At 37.5% G+C, this 21116-nt stretch overlaps 1 protein-coding gene across 1 annotated transcript; it reads left to right on the top strand.

The window, feature by feature from the left end:
* The first annotated feature begins 1773 nt into the window (after positions 1–1773).
* LOC132127869 (rab11 family-interacting protein 1-like) lies at positions 1774–16655 on the top strand. The gene is made up of 5 exons (XM_059540059.1): positions 1774–2293; positions 7368–7795; positions 8695–9847; positions 15560–15671; positions 15800–16655. The coding sequence occupies exons 1-5, from the start codon at positions 1944–1946 to the stop codon at positions 16004–16006; spliced, it is 2250 nt and encodes a 749-aa protein (XP_059396042.1). The 5' UTR covers positions 1774–1943; the 3' UTR covers positions 16007–16655.
* Positions 16656–21116: the final 4461 nt, after the last annotated feature.

Genomic DNA, 21116 nt, shown 5'->3' with positions numbered 1-21116 from the left:
TGGTTTTCAGTTAGATAGTGTTTAATAGTTGCAAACATATAATCCACCTAAAAATTATGTCTTATTTAATACTATGCAACACAAAAGGAGAAATGATCTCTCTAATCAATGAAAGTGGACGGTGACCAGGATTATCTAGCTCCAAAAATGACAAAGAAGCACCATGAAAGCATCATAAACAGTCCTGAAATATCCTGAAGCCGTACAATAGCGTTGCATGAGGAACAGATTGAAATTTATGTCATATTCAATATAAATCATGCATTAAGAGATAGTTCACCCTAAAATGAAAATTCAGTCATCATTTACTCACCCTCCTGTTGAACACCTATAAAGATTTTTTGAAGAATGTTGGTTACGAAGCAGTTTTGGTCCCTATTGACTTCAGCTGTATTTTGTGTACATGATATGGAAGTCAGTGGGAGCCGAAACTGTTTGGTTAACAACATTCTTTAAAATATCTTCTGCAGAAAAAAGTCATACAGGTTAGGAACGACTTGAGGGAGAGTAAATGTTGACATCATTTAGAAATTTAGCTGAATTATTTTATTATTGCACATGTTCTTAGTCCTCTATAGAGGGCACTATTTTCTATTCTATTTCAGTATTGTTTAACTATTGCATTACAATAATGAAATACCTGCAGTGTGACTTTGAGCTGTGGCTGAACGATGAACTTATGCTTTCAATAAATGTCTGGCATCTTTGTGAAAGAGGTGACAACATCAGAATGCATGATAATAGGAAAAAAAGAGTGTGGCATTACATGAATAGCCATTCACCTCTGTAGCCTGCAGTCTGACCTTATTGTAGGCTATAATGTAAAGGAATACAGTAGTTGTTCGAGGGATGTGCTCTGTTGACTTCCACTCCCCATGCAGAACTATGAAGGCCCTGAATGACGGGTTTCAGGAACAATACAAGCATAAAGGAACATGTTTGTTCACGTCATGTTTATTATTAAAACCCTATGTGACAATGGAGATTTATTAATAATGAATGATGGTGACTTTTTTTTTTACATAACTGTTAAAAAACAACAGATGAATGTTCAATTTTGAATTATGAAACAAGCTAAATTTATATAGCACATTATACAATACAGATTCAAAGCAGCTTCATAGTAATAAACAGAGAAATAAGAGTGTTAATGTTACAAAACATAAATGACTTTAATTTTAGCTGTAAATGTTTATTTCAGGGAGTAATGTTTTATTTGCAGAAATATTACACTTTCTTTTTAGTTAAAACTCATGTGCAATAAAATAACAAATGCGTGTTCTCTTTTTTTTATGAATAATGAGAAGTGGTCACTGCCAGCATGATAGTTCAGTTTTGTAGATTTGTGTCAGAGTTCTACAGTTCTCTAATGTCTTAATTTAGCCATGGGACATTTTAATTACACACCTCTGTTAAATTGTCATAACTGAAAGGAACATTTGAGGTACAGAAAACGACACAACAACTCTTCAGCATGATTGCTAAATTCACATCACGTGACGGGGCGTTCCCGGGGGCGTTCCCAGACCAACCGTCTGTACCAATAAAATTATTATCATTATCAAGCAAATACAGACTATATATATATATATATTATTATTATTATTATTATTATAAATGTTAAAGCATTTGTTATGCAAAGATTGTCTCCAGTTACTGCAAGTATAGGTCTCTGCACGAGAGAGACCTAAGTCTCGGTTACTGCGTTAAATCTTCAGCTACATGTTGCGTCACGCCAGGCCACGCCCACATGTCGTTGCTCATGGATTGTGGGCGTGGCTTTAGAGTAAAGCTCTAACTTGTTGCTTCACTGGATTAGGTGGAACTTTTCCAGAGAAACATTAACGAACATTAGACGCTTTGAAAGTTCTCGCTGGCCAGGACAGCACGTGCTTTCTGCTGACTTTTCAGTACCGACTGAAACGAGTTGGGTTGTCACAGAAATGTCTCTAGCAGTGCAAAGCCAGCAGTGGTTTCCCACCAGCGTCCAGGTAACGGTGCGCCAGGCGAGGGGTTTGCGGAGCAAGGGGAAGAATGGCACCAACGACGCGTACGCCATCATGCAGGTGGCCAAGGATAAGTTCTCCACCTCGGTGCAGGAGAAGAGCGTCGCCCCGGTGTGGAATGAGGATGCCGCGTTCGACCTGCCGCTCTTTCACCCCAGTAACGCGGAGCGCTGCACCCTACATGTGTGTGTGATGCACCGGGTTCTGATGGGATCCGATAAAATGCTCGGACAGGCGGCCATCAACCTCCTGGAACTCCAAGACAATAAATCCCGTGATAAAACTGAGTGAGTGAACGTAATATTTGATATAAACAATATATATATATGTACAACAATTAGTTCTGGTCCTCATATACTGTATATATACTATATATTATACAAATTTTGCCTTAAATTTTTATATATTTGTCAAAACAAAGGCCTTTCTCAAGTGCATCTGACTTTTCTCGGCCACTTATTAGTGTTCGGACACTTCCACAAGGATGCTTCTGTGCTGAAAGATAGCCTCAAAGCTTCCTTATGTGGAAATTATGAGCAGAGCTTTGAATGTTCTTGGACCTGGTCACGGTAGATCTGTTGACAGAAGACGGTTCCTTAAGGTGATTCCTAAATGGAAGCATAATTTAATGATATTCCATTAGCATTCATTTGGAATGTTTGTTAAAGGTCAGTGCAAATCTGTTTGACTGGATCTGGTGGTTATTCCATCTCTGTAATCCAAGGCCACTCGGTGTACATTATGGAAAGACTTCATGAATAAATTAGTTTAGCTCTAGACATCATTGTAACATCAGTCATGGCAAGCAAAGGTTCGGACTGACATTTACAGAGCAGCACACAAATCTATCACAGCGTTCTGAGCTGGTGTTTCTGTACCTGTTCTCTGAATGACTTTCATTGTTTTCTTGTAAATTCTCAAAGCCTTTGATTAGAACCTGCCTGGTCATTTTCTTTAAGAGGCCTAATTCAATCTCAAGAACAACGGCAGCCAGCGCTCGTCTGGCCTTCTGCCGAATAATTCTTTTGCTCTATATTTTCAGCTGATGTTTGAGTCAGAATGAAAGCTGTTTTTTAATTAACTAGGCAACTAGAGAGATCAGCTCCTGAGTCTTTTTTTTTTTTTAGGGTCGGGACTGAGACATTTCCTGTTGTCAAGGGATAGAGCTTATTATGTCATGTCTTCTTGTGTACTCACACTGACTGCTGTTGCTTCAGGTCAGAGGAACCGGAAACTCATTGAGGTCTCTTTAAGTAAGCCGACTCTCATGAAACTGGACCTCTCCGTTTCTTGTCAACCGATCTGCAGTTCTGATGGTGATTTTGAAGTTTGATCTCTCAGGGGTTGTGTGTACGACTGACAGTATTGTGGTTGACATCAACAGGGTGTTATCGCTAGAAAATATCGCTTTATTTTGATGCCACTTTTTTTATGTTCCAGTCTGCTGTTCCCAGAACTAATTCCTGTTTTTTTTTTTTCCATAATTTATTTAAAAAGAAAGAGTATTACTTATAAAATTAATAATTAATAAACACTTACTGTTCAAAAAATCAGGGTCACAGTGAGATTTATTTAAAATAATTAATCATTAAATTGATCAAAAATGACAGAAAAGTATTATGAAACATTTCTCTATTCATCAAAGAATCCTGAAAAAATATAATGGAAATATTGCTAAGGACAACAGTTTACAACATTGATAATAATAATTATTTATTGAGCAGTAGATCAGCATATTAGAATGATTTCTGAAGGGGCATGTGACACTGAAGACTGGAGTAATGATGCTGACAGTTCAGCTTTTCAATAACAGGAATGCATTCATTTTAAAGTATATTGAAATAGAAAACAGTATTTGATGTTTTTACTGTATTTTTAATCAAATAAATGCAGCCTTGTTGCACATAAGACATAAAAAGATCTCAATCTCTTCAATCAATCTTTTCTTGTGTATTATAACAACCCCCAGAATCTGAAAGTTAAATTTTGTCATGTTATTCACACACTTTGTCCACATTTGTTCTCACACTCAAATTTCCTCTGTTATATTGTGCAGCCATTTAAATGGAACAGTATTTTAGAGAAGATTAAACATCTAACATCCCTTTTCTGACGTCTGATTGTTCTGTTTGTGCCCCAGTTCTCTCTCAGGCTTTGACATACGTCATACACGCTGCCTGATAACTCATTTTCTGTTAGCATGGCATAAAGTCAAGGCTTGTCAACCGCTTCAGACTTCAAAGTCAAGAAAACACCTGGTTTTCTCTCTCTAAAATATGCTAAATGCCTCATGCTAATACAGACGGCATCATCCTGCGTGACCTTGTGCGCTGACACTTTATACACCGTAACTCTTTCCTGATTCGAGGCAGAATGGGAGCACGTCACCTGTCTGCTCCGACTGTCACCCGACAAAGTTTAGTTTGTTGTTTGCAGGTGGTTTTTTCTTAATGCAAAATTTGTAATATTACAAGGAGAAAAAGAGTTAAATTCAATGTATTTTACCTCAGCAGAAATAATTCCATTTTATTATCAAAAACAAATATTTTGCCAGTTGGAAATATCAACAAAAACCCATGTTATGTCTCTCATGTCCAATCATCTGAGCTTCATGCATAGTTATTTGAATATTTTACAACAAGTAAAGGGAAACTCTATTGTATATAGTTGAGCTTAGGGAAGGTTTCTGCGCAGCTGCTTGTGATAAAACAGTCCTGTCACATAACGCTCTTATCAGTGCGCTGGCACATGCAGGAAGTCAAGCTGCTGAGAGACACTGGAATAATAGAACATCCAGTGCTGATTCATCTGATGCTGCCTTCACTTCCTGTCAGGGAGGCACAGCTGTTATTGAGGATTTTACAGGGCGAGACCGATGAGTTTGTCAAGAACTTTGCTTATTAAAGTCTTTTATCATGTTACCCAACAATTTTCAAAAATAGGCCCTATTTCCAAGAGAAGTAATTTTTCCCTCCTTCAACAAATGGTCAATGAATAGAGGCATTTAAACACAAAATTATGACTGTCGATCATATAAACAATCAATCAATCAATCAATCATTAGGGAAAATTTAAACTAAAACCATAAAAAAATAAGATTTTTCATAAACATTAACTGAAATAAATGAACATATAAAAACTTGAATTTATTTTAATTCAACTAATTGCCAGGGCAGCATTTTATGCGTTTATTAAGTTTATGTACAAAAATAAACTATATAGAGATATTTCAAAAAACAAAACACAAAAAATAACAAACATTTACTAAAATTTCAATGAAAACTGAAAATCTAAAAAAGTAGCCATTAATATACAAAAACTATATATAGCAGCATATCAAACAGTATATCACAGTGTATCTAAATTTTAAGTGAATTTCATCGTGCTGTATCATCAAATGTTAAGACTTGGTAATGATTGCATGATTTGAAGTAATCAAGAAGTTTTACTACATACCAAAAATCATTTTATGGGGGGATGCAGATTTTTAACCTAAAATAAATAAATAAAATTAGCTGATTTTTATGTGAGGTTAATATTTTGTATATACAATTGCTTTTCAAGCTTGTCTAAAAGGTCTGAGCTCATCTCAAAGCAGACAACACCCTTTTGCAACTTCCCTCCTGTGACCAGAACTTTAATGCAACTTCTGTGCAGTGACATCACGGCAGAAGCTGCTTGTTTGCATCAGTGCATTTCTGAGGCTGCGAGGTGTCGTCCGAACATGTCGAGTCAAATGAACACCTCCCATGTTTGCAAAGCCATTTCTCTTGTCATTGTGTAACTGGCGTTAAGGAAATGTGGTTAAACAGCTTTTATTGTTTAAGCCCATAATTGTGATCGCTTATGGTTCACTCCTTCCGGGATTTGATTTAGCAACTTTCTGGTTACCAGCCCTTTAACCACTTCTATTTTACGCCCTGAAATTCCTGTTTTAAACCCTGATTGCAGTTATTCAGACTTGTAGTTTAATGGTTAGTAAAGTCTAAAAACTCTACCATGTCAAATTGTAGATCGTTGGTATGTAATTGTTAAAAATTATGCTGTGATTCAGAAATGTGGTCATGTGACATATTAAAACCATTAGCCACTATTTTTTTTGTTAATGTAATGCAAATCAGTTTGTAAAGACTTGATGGATGTACTACTGTAGGTCTTTTTGATTCTTGTTTCACTTCTGCTAAGCAACATTAACAGTCTATATTATGATTATGAGAGAAAAACAACAACTTTTAAAGCCACTTCAGAGAAAATAAATATTACGGACAGAAATGAGTTGCTTTTAATTGTACTGTTTATCCCAGCTAGCTAGTTTGTTATTCTCTGACGCAGATATGAAAAAAATGTTATTGAGGCATAGGCGGGTGGCAGTAATCATTCACTAATAATCCCAGAGTGTGTTGCTATATTTAGCTTCAGACTCATCGCAGTATTATTTAGCAGATGTCATGGTCATGTCAACACATGCCCAGCATGTGATTTTCTCCGTAGCATTAGAATTGCATTACTCACTGTGTCCAGTGCGCTTACTGTCGTCATAAACACTAAAGTAGCAGCTGCTTTTGAAGAGGCTGGTTGAGAAACAAGATGGTTAATGGTCACTGACTGTATTGAGAACTCCAGAGATGTCAAGCTTCACCAGTTCCCTGTTGACTTTTTTTAAGGTTTTAGTGAATTTCCTTTTTTTCCTGACCCTAATCTGCCAATGCGCGTCCGTTTTGTGGTTTTCTCAAAATTGCTTTTCTAAGCCACCCACTCCATTCTCGCAGCCATACGCTAGTTTCCATGAAACAAGTTTTTTTTTGCAGTTATCGCACCCTTGTGTCCTCATGTTATTCCTCTGTTTTCATGGATCTAAGTTGGTTGTTAACATAGACATGTTAGCTCACCAGCCTAGACATTTCCTGGAAAACAACATGATGCATCTCTTTTTGTAGCTAAGAAACAGATTGCTTAAGGCTCTAAGTTGTATTTTGGACTTTTTAGATTGATAGACAAATTTTAATTTGAGACTTTCTACACAGTATATGTTTATTTTAGACCTTTATCCACTAGTATCCTTGAGTTACGACAACACAGTGTCTGTCATTGAACCTAATGTGCTGTTCTGGTTTATAGCTCTTGAGGAATGTCAACAATCATGTGAAGCTATAAACTCGGACTTTGTGATTCCATAGCTTTGACTGCAGTTTTTTTTGCAGTTCTGACCAATTTTGTAAAGTGTAGCACAAACAAAATCTCATACTGTATATTCCATGTCATGTTTTGCTTCTAGCTTTTTTTTTTTTTTGATAAGGGAGGTGCTTTGGGAAATGAAAAATGCTTGAAACGAAACATCCTGTGCTATTTCTGTTCATACAGATGGTTCAAATTGATGGGCAAGACAGGGAAGGCTGATAAAGAGAGGGGTGAGGTGCTCCTAGACATTCAGTTCATGAAGAACAACATGACGGCCAGCATGTATGACCTCTCTGGGCAGGACAAGTCACGCTCACGGCTTGGCAAGATCAAGGATAAGCTGAAAGGGAAAAAGAAAGATGGCATGTCGGATTCTGCTTCAGCCATTGTGCCTTCAGTCGGCCGGGTACTGACTGACAGTGAGGGAGAAGAAGAACCTGGTGCCACATCCGGAGCCAAAAAGAAGAATAAACTCAAGTCCCTATTCGCACCCAAGCCTGGTTTGCACCGTAACCTTTCCCAGTCCATGTCCACCCTTGCCACCCTGCCTGAAAAAGACTCGGCCATCAGTCTGAGCAGATCGTCTGGCCTGAATATAGAGTCTCCTGAAGGTACATGTGAAACTATTTGTTGTAATATTTTCAATATTAGGGATGGATGATGTCCGCTACCATATTGTTCCTGCAGGTGCTAGCAACACCAAAGTCCTAGGTTTGATATTCAGGGAAATCATGAACTAATAAATATTAGTTCATGCCAAATGCAATGTAAATACTGATATCTTCCGATATTAATTATACTGGTTTAGTCTGATTTGGCTAAGATGTAAATATTTATACACATATTTATTTATTGAAAAGTTAAAACAGTAAAAGTTTGCCCATGACATTAAAGATTATAAACTGATAATTTATTAATTTGATTATTATTATAAATTATAATTATAATTTATTTTAGTTTTATGTTTTTTAAAGATTCATTTTAAGTAGGGTTATTACAGTAAAGTAAAACCAGATAATAATTTTTATTTGAAGTAAAAAAAAAAGGTGTATATATATATATGTATATGTGTTATTTTTTTCAATTAACTTGACTGAAATAATTAAATTGAAAAATAAAAAAAAACTAAGAAAAATGACAAGGAAATGTTGAAAAAAATCAATTATTACATTACCAAATTAGAAGAAAAAAAAAAGTTGATGAAAAACAGATGTCAAGTTAGTGTTAGATGATGATGAAGGTAGTCTAAATGTGAAAATATGGAAAATGAGCATTATAAATGACTGATAAATGACCAAAAAATTACTCCAATCTCCAGTATAATAAATACGGATAATTGCTGTAGTACCGATATATTGTCCACCCCTACATAATTAAAACATATCAAAAAACCTTATTCGCAGTAGGGTCTGCTAAAATTGATAAATTGGTGCAAATTTTCAATAGCGCATAGTAATATTGTGATTTTTTTTTTCTCTTTTTTTTTTATTTATTTATTTTTTCTTCAAAGGCAAAAAGAAGTTCAACTTTCTGAAGCACAAGCGAACAGGAAGCTCTGACAGCAAGGTTTCCCAGGGTACTGGGTCTCTTGGACTGGGCATAGTGCAGAGCAACACGTGCGTCAACGGCAATCACGTCTACAAAGAAAATCCAGAGACCAGAGGATCCAGTGCTGGTTCCACCTTCAGCCTGAACAGCTCAGGCCACGGATCCATGGAGGACCTGCGCAGAGGTCATGACAGGAAAACCTCCAGCACCTCAATGGACTCCTCGGACCAACCTCAAGAGAATGCAGTGGAAGAGATGCACAGAAGACAAGAGGAACAGAGGAAACAGGTGGAGGAAAGAAGACCGGCTAAAGAGGATGAGAGGAAACCGATTGAGAGAGAACAGGAAGAGGAGAGGAAACGGTTAGAAAGAGAGGAAGAGACAAGAAAACTACAGAAACTGGAAGAGGAGAGGAAAAGTATTGAGAGAGAGGAGGAAAGAAAGAGGATAGAGATAGAAAAGGAAAGGAAATTGTTGGAAAGGGAGGAAGAGAAGAGGAAGCTAGAGAAACAGAAAGAAGATAAACGGAGGAGAATTGAGGAAGAGGAGAGAATGAGACTTGAGAATGAGAAGTTGCAGAAAGAAAAAGAGACAAGAAAGTTGGAGATGGACAGAAGACAAGAAGAGGAGAAACAACAGAAGGAAAAAGAAAAGATGGAAGCAGAGAAGAGCAAAAAAAGAAAAGAGGAAGAAGAGAGAAGACTGTCAGAGGAGAGGAAAAGTAAAGAGCAAGAAAGAGTGCAACAGGAAAAAGAAAAGTTGGAGCTTGCGAACAAGAGAATAGAGGAGCAGGTGAGAAGAAAGGCTGAGGAAGAGAAGGAGAAGAGGAAGCTGAAAGAGAAAGAAGACCAGGAGAGAATCAGGCAAGAGAAAGAAGAAATGGAAAGACAGAAGAAAGAGAAAGAACAGCAGCCCAAGGTGAAACCCAGGAGTGCTCGACTGAATATGAGTAAAAAAGCATCTGACGAGATTAACTCGGACCACATCCTGTTCACCAGTCCCTTTGAAGACCCCCTCTTATTCGACGAGAGCTCCACCAATACCTTCGAACAGCCCTCCGTTTCTCAACCTGAAGTCCTAAGTCAGTCCACCAAAGTCTCTGCAGTCAAGCCAAGGTCAGTGTCTTACCTGAAAACACAGAAGTTTGTTTTTAAATTACATCCATTTGGCCTTATGAAACATATAAACCATTTTTATGTAAATTGTTAGTGAAACCAGCTATTGCCTAAGAATAAAAAATATCTTTGTGTTACATGATGAATTAGGCCCAAAATTACAACAAGGCAACTTAATTATCTGTTCTTAATGAAAGCTAAATACTGAGTTCTTAAAATCAGCCACTCAGAGCATCTTTGATGTTTAATATACATCTACGAGGGGCACATTTTGGACCAAGGGAATGTCACTGTAGGCAGGGACAATTTTCATGAAAAGTTCCATTTATAATTTTAACAAGCAACCGTGACCAGTCAGTTGAATGCATTCATGGCACTTTTCCACTACACAGTACCAGCTCGACTCTACTCGCCTCGACTCTCCTTCGTTTGGTTTTCCACTGTGTAAAAGTTGTACCTATACCTGCTTCCAGGTACTTTTTTTCGTATCACCTCCGGCGAGGTTCTGAGGGAGCTGAGGCGATACTAAAATGTGATGTGAAACTGCTGCTGATTGATCAGAGAGAATCGTCACTATTCACTGCGTTGTCATTACATGCGCCAGACGGAGTATCCTGAATAACCCCGCCATTTTTAAATAGTTTTGCTGGCCTCAGCCTCTCCTGAAACAACGTTTGTATTTTGACAGATATCTCTAAGAACTCTTAACGTTCTTCAGAACTCATACTTTTATCATTTCACAGAGCTTTTTCAAATCATTCTCCAAACGTCTGCTTTTTTTACCAATTCTGCTGGAAGGCAAATCCATAACACATCATCACAGCTTGAATATTAAAGGCATGGAAGTGTCTCTGTGTTTCTGTAGTATGCTTAGACTAACTCTATTTCAGTGTGGTAGGGCCCATAACACAACACTATCGTGATTAACGCCGTCATGTAAGAGCATATGGCACTATTACTAAATACGCAGTAGTCTGTGTGTGTTTGTGTGTGTGTTTTGGTTTGAGTGCGTGTCTGTACAAGTCCGAAAAAACATCTGGCATGCAACACAGTTCTTTCGAAACTATTTCAAGGACTCAAAGGAAGGACAATCCACATTAACATTTTGTTTTTCTCATCATATTTTCTGAAGATGATTATCATGCCAAATAAAATGAGTAACCCTTAACCAAATGAAATACCCAAACCTGAATAAAGAGTCTTTCTTACCATGGTCTTATCTGTTTATTTCTGCTGAGATGCATTAATGCTGACAGTTATTTTTAAGGTCTCCAACTGTCATTATGTTAGCTCTCGTGTGGTACTTGATTGAGGTCTAACCAAGGGGAAGCTGGAGAAATCTGTTTCCCTGGAAAACAGCTGATCAGGCAGTTACTTTTCACTTACTCATGCACTTTAGGGCTTGATGGAACAGTTCTGGAATGTAAAGAGACTGCAGAGCGAATAGCATGATTTGAGGATGGCTCTTTAAATCTTAACCAGCTATCGTCAAGGCTACAGTTAAAGTAAGGAAGTTTTGTGTAAATGTCTCTCAGAAATCTTTATTGGTCAAATGTAATGTCCATAAACTTATTCCAAAAAGGTTTGGAATGACACGAGGATGAGTAAATGGTGTCATAATTGCAATTTTGATGTTAACTATCCATTTAAAAAGTTTATGGATATTGATAAAATTTGTTCAATAAAATGAAAGTAAATAGGGTCAGATTTAAAGACTTAAAAGTGCCCTTTCAGTGGTTTTCATGGTTGTTGACCAGAGCCAAGTTGTTTTAACTTGTTTGCCAATGCATTTCGATGACCAAGTTGTTCCCTTTCATTATCCTGCTTCTTCAGTTCTTCTGTTTCTGGAATCTTCTTTTCAAAAGCATCTGTGTCAAACAGCAACCCATTCTTAGATGACTCCGATGTTCATAACGTAAACACTGTTTCGGAGACACTGAAGAAAGGTCAGAGAAGAAACGACGTGCCCCAATGCCTCCCAACAAGAAGACAGAAGGGAAAACCAGATGTCCCTCCAAAAGCACCAGCAATTCCTGAAGCCACACAGGTTTTTCCATCTAGAGCAACTGAAGATGATGGAGAGACTGATTCCTGCAGTTTACAAAGGGACAAACGTCCTGCCCCTTTACCCCAAAGAACAAGCAAGAAGTTCAAAACGCACATGCAGCCCAAACTACAACTCCTCTTCATACCAGTGAATGGAGAACTACTAGATTCCAGGAAATAGACCAGACTAACAAAGTGTGCCCGGTTTTACAAGAGTCAAGGACCTCTGATGCAGCCAATTTTGGGAACACTTGTTTATCGCATCTTATCCAGGGTCATCCCAGTAACAGACAAGAAACCAACCCTTTTATATGTACCGAGGTCAAAACAATTAAACCCAACAAGGATTCAGCTCCAAAGCCTTCATTACAGTCAAAATCTTGCAAGACGTCTGCATCTGAAACTGAAACAAGCAACCAAGCTGAACATGAAACCAGCGATGCCTCATACTCTTGCACTGATCAAATAGTTGAGTCGACTGACAAGCTTGATGATCTTCCTGCAGATGAAGAGCCTTCTACCAAACCCGAGCCCTCTGAAGACCTTTTCTCAAGAGAAAGTAAACACAAGGATTTACCAGAAAAGTCTAAACTAGACTCTTTTGGAGAAGACATACCTTCAATGTCTGATCCAGTACTTGGAAAGTTTTTCTACAATGTGAATGATCCCGAGAATGCTGAAAATGTCTTGCTTGAGAGTGGAATTTCCAAAAAGAAGAGTTGGGCCCCATTTCCTCCTGCCAAATCAGCATCCAGCCAGCAACCAGAAGCTGCACTGAACTCAACCAGTCAACCCAGCATACAAGATCAATACAAGTCATTAACTGTTAATAGTAGCAAGTCAACTTCATGTTTTACCCAATCCCTGGTGTATTCCTTTTCAACCTCCAGTCAAGCTATTGCTCGTTTGAAACTGGAAGCAGGTCATGGGTCAGAGCGCCGGTCTCTCCCACAAGCCAGAGTGTCACCCAATAGTGTTCAGCCCGTTGCTGGGCAGAAAAATGGGAGTGACCGCGAGAGAACAGGTGATCCTGCCTTCAAAGCCTGCAGGTGAGGCCATGCATAGAACTTGTAGAGACCCTTAGAAGTAGCTGCAGATGTTTATGGTAGGTTCCCGTTAGCCATCCTGTGGTATTTCTTGAAATATTTTAAAGGTTTTAAATAATCTTTGTTGCAGTATCTATTCTCCAAATGTCTCCCTGTTTACCTGTCTACTAAAAGGCAAATCCATGACCTGTATTCACAGCTTAAATAATAAATTCAAGGTAGTGTTTCTGTAGTATGCTAAATCCCAAAGTTTCCTTTAGACACGGAAGATGTAATGTTGAGACCGAAGAGTCCATTAGATAGTACTGCGAATATTTCGAACTCGTTCATTCGTGGTTGAGTACACGTATGGCACTCTTCCACTGCATGTTACAGCACAGTATGGCTTGGTATGGTTCAGTTTTGGGGTTTTTTCCACTGGGTACAGTACTTGGTACTTTTTTTGGTACCACCTCAGTTGAGGTTCCAAGTAAACCATACCGTTACCAAATCATTACGTGTAAACTCTGCTAATCACTGATTGGCTGGAGAGAATCATCACTACCTGCGTCACTGAACTTGCGACACAAACACAAAAGAACCACTAGATTTAAATCTGCACAGCCAGCGAAGGATCGAACGCAAAGAGAACGTCCCCGCAGAGTAGTGTTAATTTCGTCACCTATTTTTAATTTAGTTTTAGTCTTAGTCTTTTGCCAAATGTCCTTGTTAGTTTTAGTCATATTTAGTCATTCACATATCTTTTTTTGTCAGTCAAGTTTTAGTCGACTAAAAGTCTCGTCATTTTAGTCTAGTTTTAGTCAAAATTTTTTAGTGTTTTTTTTAAAATAACACATTATTACTGATAAACATTTCAGTAAAAAAAAGTGTTTCACATATCTCAAACATTGGTTAAATGTCATAATTACCTGACAAAATACACTTGTTGAATGATTTTTGTTGGATGCAAATGTTAAATGTGTCTGGTTTTCAAATTCTGATTTAGGAGACACATTCACAAATGATTAACCTGATCACATTTTTTTACTTTATTGATACTGCTTTTAATCGTAATGCAAAGACCGGTCATCGGGACATAAGCTGTCATATACAATAAAAGAGCCTGCGCAGCAACAGGAAATATAATTTAACACAAAAAGCCTGCCTAGATGGTGGACTTGCGCTCAGGAATTTTTTTTTATTTTGTATTTTTTGAGCGGCGTGTGGACAAATTCTTTTTACGCACACACTATTTTATTTCTTGATAACAGACCGCTGCTAACTATAACACACAAATTTTGAGCCTCTTCCTTCGACCTAGCATGTCGTCGTCGCTCGCTCATCACTCGTGTTCGCTTCAGGTGTTGTGTGTTCAGCAGTTTTGTGTTGCAGCCACACGCTGGCAGCAACAGGAGTATGAGACCTCTAACTTGAGCAACAGCGGGAAGCCGCAAACTCGTTCTGAATTTTTAAAGGCGTAACAGTTGATGAAAAAGCAGAGACGATTGTATACGAAAATGAAGAGAGATTTTATCTTAGTTTTTATTTTATGCAAAACATTTTCATCTCGTCTTTTTTCGTCAACAATAATGCATGTTAATTTAGTCTTAGTCAGCGTTTTTGGACAGTGGTGCAGTCTTGTCATCGTCTCGTCTTAGTCATGAAAAAAAAGGTTGTTGACGAACATATTTCGTCTCGTCTCGTCTGACGAAATTAACAGTTTGGCTTCAACTTGACCCAATACAATATTTCTCAAAAGCATTATAGTCTAAAATACATTTCTAAAAACATTTTCTTTTGGGAAACATGAGCATGCAAGTTTCTAGCAAAATTTGACACCTTAATTATGTGGTTAGTTTTTTTTTATAATTAGGTTTGGGAGGTAAACTGCAGAAAGGATTGGCCACCCATCTCCTGTCTGAATTGTTGCTTACTACTTATGAGATAATTACCTACAGAACCTTTTGCTTGGTCTTAAATTTGTTTTTTTGTTTTGACCAACTGCATTGTATTCTTTACACTTTAGGGAATGAACATAAAAGTCTTAAAATGTTATGATTCTTTCCCAAAAGGTAGGGAGGCATAAGTTACAATGGATTCTGTGCCACCACAGCTTGTGATCACCAGTTCATATAACTTATTGCTTGACTGCAAGGTGTGCATATATGTTTACATTATTACACTCTGGACCCTAGATTACTCATTGTTGGGACTTTCATGTGACATTCCAAATAACTGGCCTTTCTGAAGAACATGGTTTGCAATTGTTTAAACTTTGTCTTTTCTGAGTTTCAGATCATATGGTTGGGATGTTTAATTACCCAGTGTGAACTTTTTATTTTTGTATTAATTCTAAATTCTACAGTTATCCGAAAATTGAAAACCACAGATATGAACACTTTCATCTTTCAAAATAAAGGCATACATTTTCACATTTAACAGTTCCTCCATGTTCTTTGAAGTTCAAAAATTCAGGGCAATGTATTCGTCATCCTTTCTCATTTTTTTTTTTTTTACAAAGCATTATATCAAAATTATGCATAAATGTCTTCTGGCAGAGTTCTGCAATTGACTGCTTTGTATTCCACCCCTGCAAACTCAGATATGCCTGTAAGTCTTACAGCTCTCTATTTCTTTTCAGGCCCCATGCAGTGAAACCCCTGAACACCACGGACAAGCAGCCAGACCTCAGAGAGACCCAAGACGCTTCCAGATCTGCTAAAATTACAGATGACATGCAAGTTAAGATAAAGGTAGCATTTTCTTTTCTCTCTTCTACTATTGTGTAGCCATTTACCATGCATTGAATAGAAATATGACTGTTTAAGATGTTCTCAGCTGACTTTTAAGCATGCTATTTGTGTTCAACTGTATCTTTCAGGCCCCAGAGGCTAAAGGGATGGGACTGTACTCCCAGCTAACCCATGAGGAAATCATCAACTTGTTGGAAAAGCAGAAGCAGCAGCTTTTTCAGAAGGATGCTAAGATTGGGGAACTGGAGCAGTATATAGATAATCTTCTGGTCCGTGTCATGGAGGAGAACCCCAACATCTTAATGACCTTGAGCATGATGAAGAAGTCCGTTTGAGCACTTTTGTAGCAGAGTTTTGTATTTAATGTGCACTGTTATCACAAATATGGGGTGAATGTCAGTACACGGTTGTGGGTAAGTCACAAAGATTTTCACTAAATCCAGTAGCTGTAACTGCAGACACTAGTGAGCCGAAGATCAGGGTGTACACTTGACGTCTTGGGCTGAATGGTGACGAAATGGATGTTTGTTATTTGACTAACTTCAGATCCACCTAACCATGTGACTGGTTTATTCTTGGACATGTTAAAATAAATCATATGTTAAGTATTTTCTCCAAGTATTTTTCCTCCATTTGAATTGCTAATATTCTTTGATTAGTATCATATAAATATCATCTTTCAAAGCATTCAATGGATGTGACCCATATGTTTAATAAGTAAACAAAATAGTGCTACATATATTCTTGAAAAATGTTTTATATAAATAAATTAAAAAGCTGTATGATATTTTGTAGACAGATATTTGTATTGATACGTTGTTTTCTTTTCAGTGAGCACTTTAAAAGAATCAGTTCATCTGTAAATAATGAACATGTGATCATTTGTACTTTATGCCTTTTGTCATGTATGCTGACAGCTTTATTATTCTCTGCTTTTGAAATAAAGAATGTCACAGGCGTGGCTTTGTAAAGGGCTGCATCACACGTTTGTGTCTGTGCATTTTTAAGAATACAGGTAAAGCTGTAAAAAAAAAAAAAAACAACAATTGAGAGAATCTCAGATGCCGTAATGGCCCAAAACAAATATCTTCACAGGACTCCTGACAGTGTTTATATGCTGCAGTCCCTGTGGGATTTCAAAACACTGAAATTGACCATAGTATCCATAATTTCTTATAACTTTGTGGTTATAAGCTTCACTGTCATTTAAAATAAACATATAAAAAATGTGTCTTCTTACACTGTTTAAGTGCGATCCCATATTAATTTATTTGGCTGGAATGAACTAATAACACAGATGGTTAAAGCTAGAAAGCTGGGTTTAGCTGCTTTGAGAGCTGGTTTGCCAGCTTGACCAGCTATAGAAGTGGTCAAAATCCTTCTAAAATCAGCCTGCAAACCAGCTATAATCAGGATGGAAGAAGACCAGCTAAAACCATTCATCCAGCTTTTGTTTTCCAGCAGATTTATTGTAATCTCCATTATTTTATTAAACTCTTATTTTTCTAGAAACTAGTAGGCCATGCAACTTGTATGCAACTAACATTTCCAAAAATAATAATAATATAACAATATTAAAATGAAGTCAGAAAATTACAGAAGAACATTTCCATTTGATACCGTGTTAAGTTTTATCTTACAAGTGGCCAGTAAACAACTGTATTCTTACAGCGCTTACAAGGTGAATTTTGCAATATACTTGCAATATACAAAGACACTTAACTGAATCAACACTGACTTGAGCTGCATAACGACACTACTGTCTTCTGTAGAGCTGCTCACCGCTGAAATGAATTTTACAGTTACTGAAAGTCTCTGAATGTTTGCATTATCAGTCTGATGGTGTCCAGTAATGTAATTCTCTCAAGTGTGGCTCATCTAATGTGGTGGAGGATGATCTGTACTATCAGAGGCAGTGGGTGTTTGTGGACTGTGGGTCAGTGGTCTCTGAGGGACATCTGACCAACACACTGAGCGAAGAGACCCAGGGCAGAGGTCACACATCACTGTTACATGATCTTAATTCGGTCTGCTTGAAAACTGCTGGTTTGACATCTGTTTCTTCTGCTTTGTCCAGCTCTTCCACAGAGGTGTTCAAGCAACCGGGTAGAAATCTAATTGTTGGTAAGATCATTATATTTAACAGCCTAGTTAAACGTTTTAAAAATGTTTGGAGCTTGCTGTCAGGTCCAGCGAGTGGATTTTTATGGAAACAAAACTTTTTCTGGTATCCTAGTCTATGTTACAGTGTTATTGTTGTGTGATTTTTAATACTATTATATTATTCATTAATATTTTGAATTAGCTTTCGGCATCATGGACATGCTGGAAGGCTTCTGCTATGAGTATGTCTATTCACTTTTATGACTTGCACAATGTCTAGTTGATGTAAAAATCCGATTGTTAACTTTCCGTGTTTTCTGTGGTTTCAAGCTGCGTCCTCAACAGGTGGAGGAAGGGTTTGCTGGTGGACAGGACATCTGATTTGATCGAACTAGCCGCTGATGCCTGGATAGTGACGGGCCGCCAACCTTCGTCCCTCCTCGTTGCAGCGGTGTATTTGGCCTGGCAGTCACTAAATCCTATGGTGAGTGACAGAATATTTTCAGAATTGTGATTAACCCTGAAAGTGAGACGTTTGTGGTCCAGATAGCACACGTACATCTGCAAGATGTCCGTTAAAGATCGCTTCATCTGAAAAGCATCTTTTGTTTACAGGCATCTGTAAAATGTCCGATTTATGCAGATTCCAAATCATAAACACCTTAAAGACATTTTATAAACGTCTGTTTGACATCTAATAGGGAAATATCCTATAGACTAAGGCTACTGCAGATATGTAAACACTCAGAAAAAATACGTCTTGCAGATGTAAATACTTGACTTGCGTGACTTGTGACTTACGTGTGCTATCATCAGTGCATTTTGTAAGATACTGAAACCTGACAAATGCATATACTTTATATAGTATATACAGTGTTTCCCACAGACTTGAACTCTATATGCAATATATATGCAAATTCATTCTCTGCCAGCAGGATGCGCTTGAAGAGCAGGAGAAATAGAGGTTTCCCCGGTAACAGCTGTACACAAAGCAGCGCTCAGCTCACAAAAGCTGCTTTATCAGACATTACATGCAAGAAGAAGTGAAAGTGACATCCAAAATTTTCTGAAGACATTCGGATTCCTTCATAAATACAGTGATATAAAAACACCCGGACCGGGTTTTGATTTTGAAAAGTGCAGTGCTCAAGTCAAAGCCTTTTGGAAAATCTATTTGTGGCTGTCAGTTTTGATATTGTAGTGGGCCACAAATAAATCAGTGTATGGGAAACACTGTGTGTTTGTGTGTGTGTGTGTGTTTATATATATATATATATATATATATATATATATATAGAAAATGCAAACCCAAATGTTTTCTCTGCAACATCTAATTAGGTAATAATTAAGCCTTTTTTGCAAATCAGCAGGGTTTTTTTTTTTCAAGATGCAGGGCTGTTTTGAATAGCCGTATTTGCAGGAAGTAGTGTATAATCTAATGTTGTTTGATTTATGCCTGTGCTTTTTTCATAAATTGCTGCTTCTAAAATCTATGTCCAAAACAAATAGATTTTCTATTAACATATTGTCCTTTTGGGTGATCATTCCAGGGACGTTCATTCCTAGACCCTGATAATATTATTAGCGTCCGAGACTGTTTAAAATGTCCCGCTGGTGTGTGATCTCGACGGTGGCAGTCACGATGATTTAAAGTGCCTCTTCTCATGTTGTCTTGTTTGTATGGTCCTTCATGAGAGCTGTTGGTTGTAAGATCAATTGTTGCTTAGATCAAAAGCCCTTCTGAAAGTCATTGCGTTAGAGAGGCTAGCACACAATATTAATCTGACCGCTAATCGACATTTACTTTAAAAAAAAAGAAAAAAAAAAAAGACAAATGCCAACTGATTAAATGCAAATCTTTGTTTTAATGAATAGCATGCAATAATTTAAACAACTTGCAGAAGCTTTCTCCTCAAAGCACAGATATGTTTTTCTTCTTTTTGTGTGCGTTTGACTCAAATGCTTGACCCTTTGCTCTTCCATTCATTATGAATCAGACATTAAAGGAGCTATGTGGAGGTTTTTACTTAAAAAAATCTTTAAGATAGAGTTTTCATTTGTACATGTATGAGCCAACCATGATGTAAAAAAAAGAATGACACCTCGACTGTCCACCACGGTTGCCTCTATCAGCCTGTAGGCTCAATTGTGTGTGGAGGAGTCGGGCCCGAATTGGCGCGAAAATTCACAAAATGTGACGTCATGCGCGTTCTCATCTACTTGGGCTTACAACCGTACGGCACGCCAGCCATTATAGTAAGCAGCGGCAATAGTGTTTTCAAATGGACTCTGCGAATGGAAAGAAGCGACCAGCCTCCAGCACAATTCAGACACTCACGGACACTCCTCGTAAGTAAAAAAAAAAAAAAAAAGAGCGTGCGCACTGAGAACGAGCATGAGACTGGCTGCAGTTCCTCTAACGGCCACTGGTGTCAGTAACGGTTAGAAATTTCAGAACCTACCCAATGCTCCTTTAATATCTCTGATTATCATGTGAGTGCTCACATATTGCACTGCACATTTATAGTGTACTCAATGATCACAAAATCCTCCTGAGCCATAAGCAGGAAATTGCTAATGGAAAAGTAAATGGCCAAAAAGACGCATTAATGACGTCAAAATAAATGAAAGCAAAACGGTCCCTGTTTACTTGTTTAATACAAGTTTCTGGATTTATTCTGCATAATTCCAGATTTTTTTTTTTTTTTTTTGTAATTTGTAAACTTTCAGCAAAGCGGATGTTCTTGGTCAGACCCTTCAATTACTTTTTAAGTAAAGGTCACCAACATCTCCACCTTTCACATATAGAGAAACTTCTCACTATCCATTTAGTTCCTGATGGATAAAATTAATTATCGTCCTTTTTATTTTTTACATCCTTTTACTCACAAAACATCACATAACAGAGCAAAATGGGTTGCAAATGTCTTTTTCTGTCTAAATGGTTCCATAAAGAACCTTTAACATCTGAAGAACCTTTCTGTTTCACATAATGTTCTTTGTGGCGAAAGAAGGTTCTTTAGATCATAAAAAGGTAAGAAACAGATGGTTCTTTAAAGAAACTTTGACTGAATGGTTCATGATGGAACCAAAAATGGTCCTTTTGTTATGGCATCGCTGTGAGGAACCTTTCAAGCTTCTCTAATTTTTGAGCGCTCTGAGAAAAGCACAACATGAAGGTTACAATCATCTTTTTATTTCAATAAATAGCAATGAATCATCTCAATACTGTAAATAAGGAATCATTCAAGTTAGCATTTGCAGTCCCTCAATTAAGCAAAGGTTTCCATCCATCATGTCGGTTTGGACCCAGACATACTCTATTTACATTTTGTGGGCCAT

This window comes from Carassius carassius, chromosome 45 (assembly GCF_963082965.1).
Source record: "Carassius carassius chromosome 45, fCarCar2.1, whole genome shotgun sequence".
Classification (NCBI taxonomy): Eukaryota; Metazoa; Chordata; class Actinopteri; order Cypriniformes; family Cyprinidae; genus Carassius; species Carassius carassius.
Note: the sequence above shows the minus strand (reverse complement) of the source record. Positions and strands in the feature narration are given on the sequence as shown.

Excerpts from the sequence above, each read along its gene's own strand:
- LOC132127869 (XM_059540059.1), top strand. The coding sequence starts at position 1,944 with ATGTCTCTAGCAGTGCAAAGCCAGCAGTGGTTTCCCACCAGCGTCCAG. Across the intron at positions 7,796-8,694 it reads GAATATAGAGTCTCCTGAAG|GCAAAAAGAAGTTCAACTTT; the intron begins GTACATGTGAAA and ends TTTTCTTCAAAG. Across the intron at positions 9,848-15,559 it reads GTCTCTGCAGTCAAGCCAAG|GCCCCATGCAGTGAAACCCC; the intron begins GTCAGTGTCTTA and ends ATTTCTTTTCAG.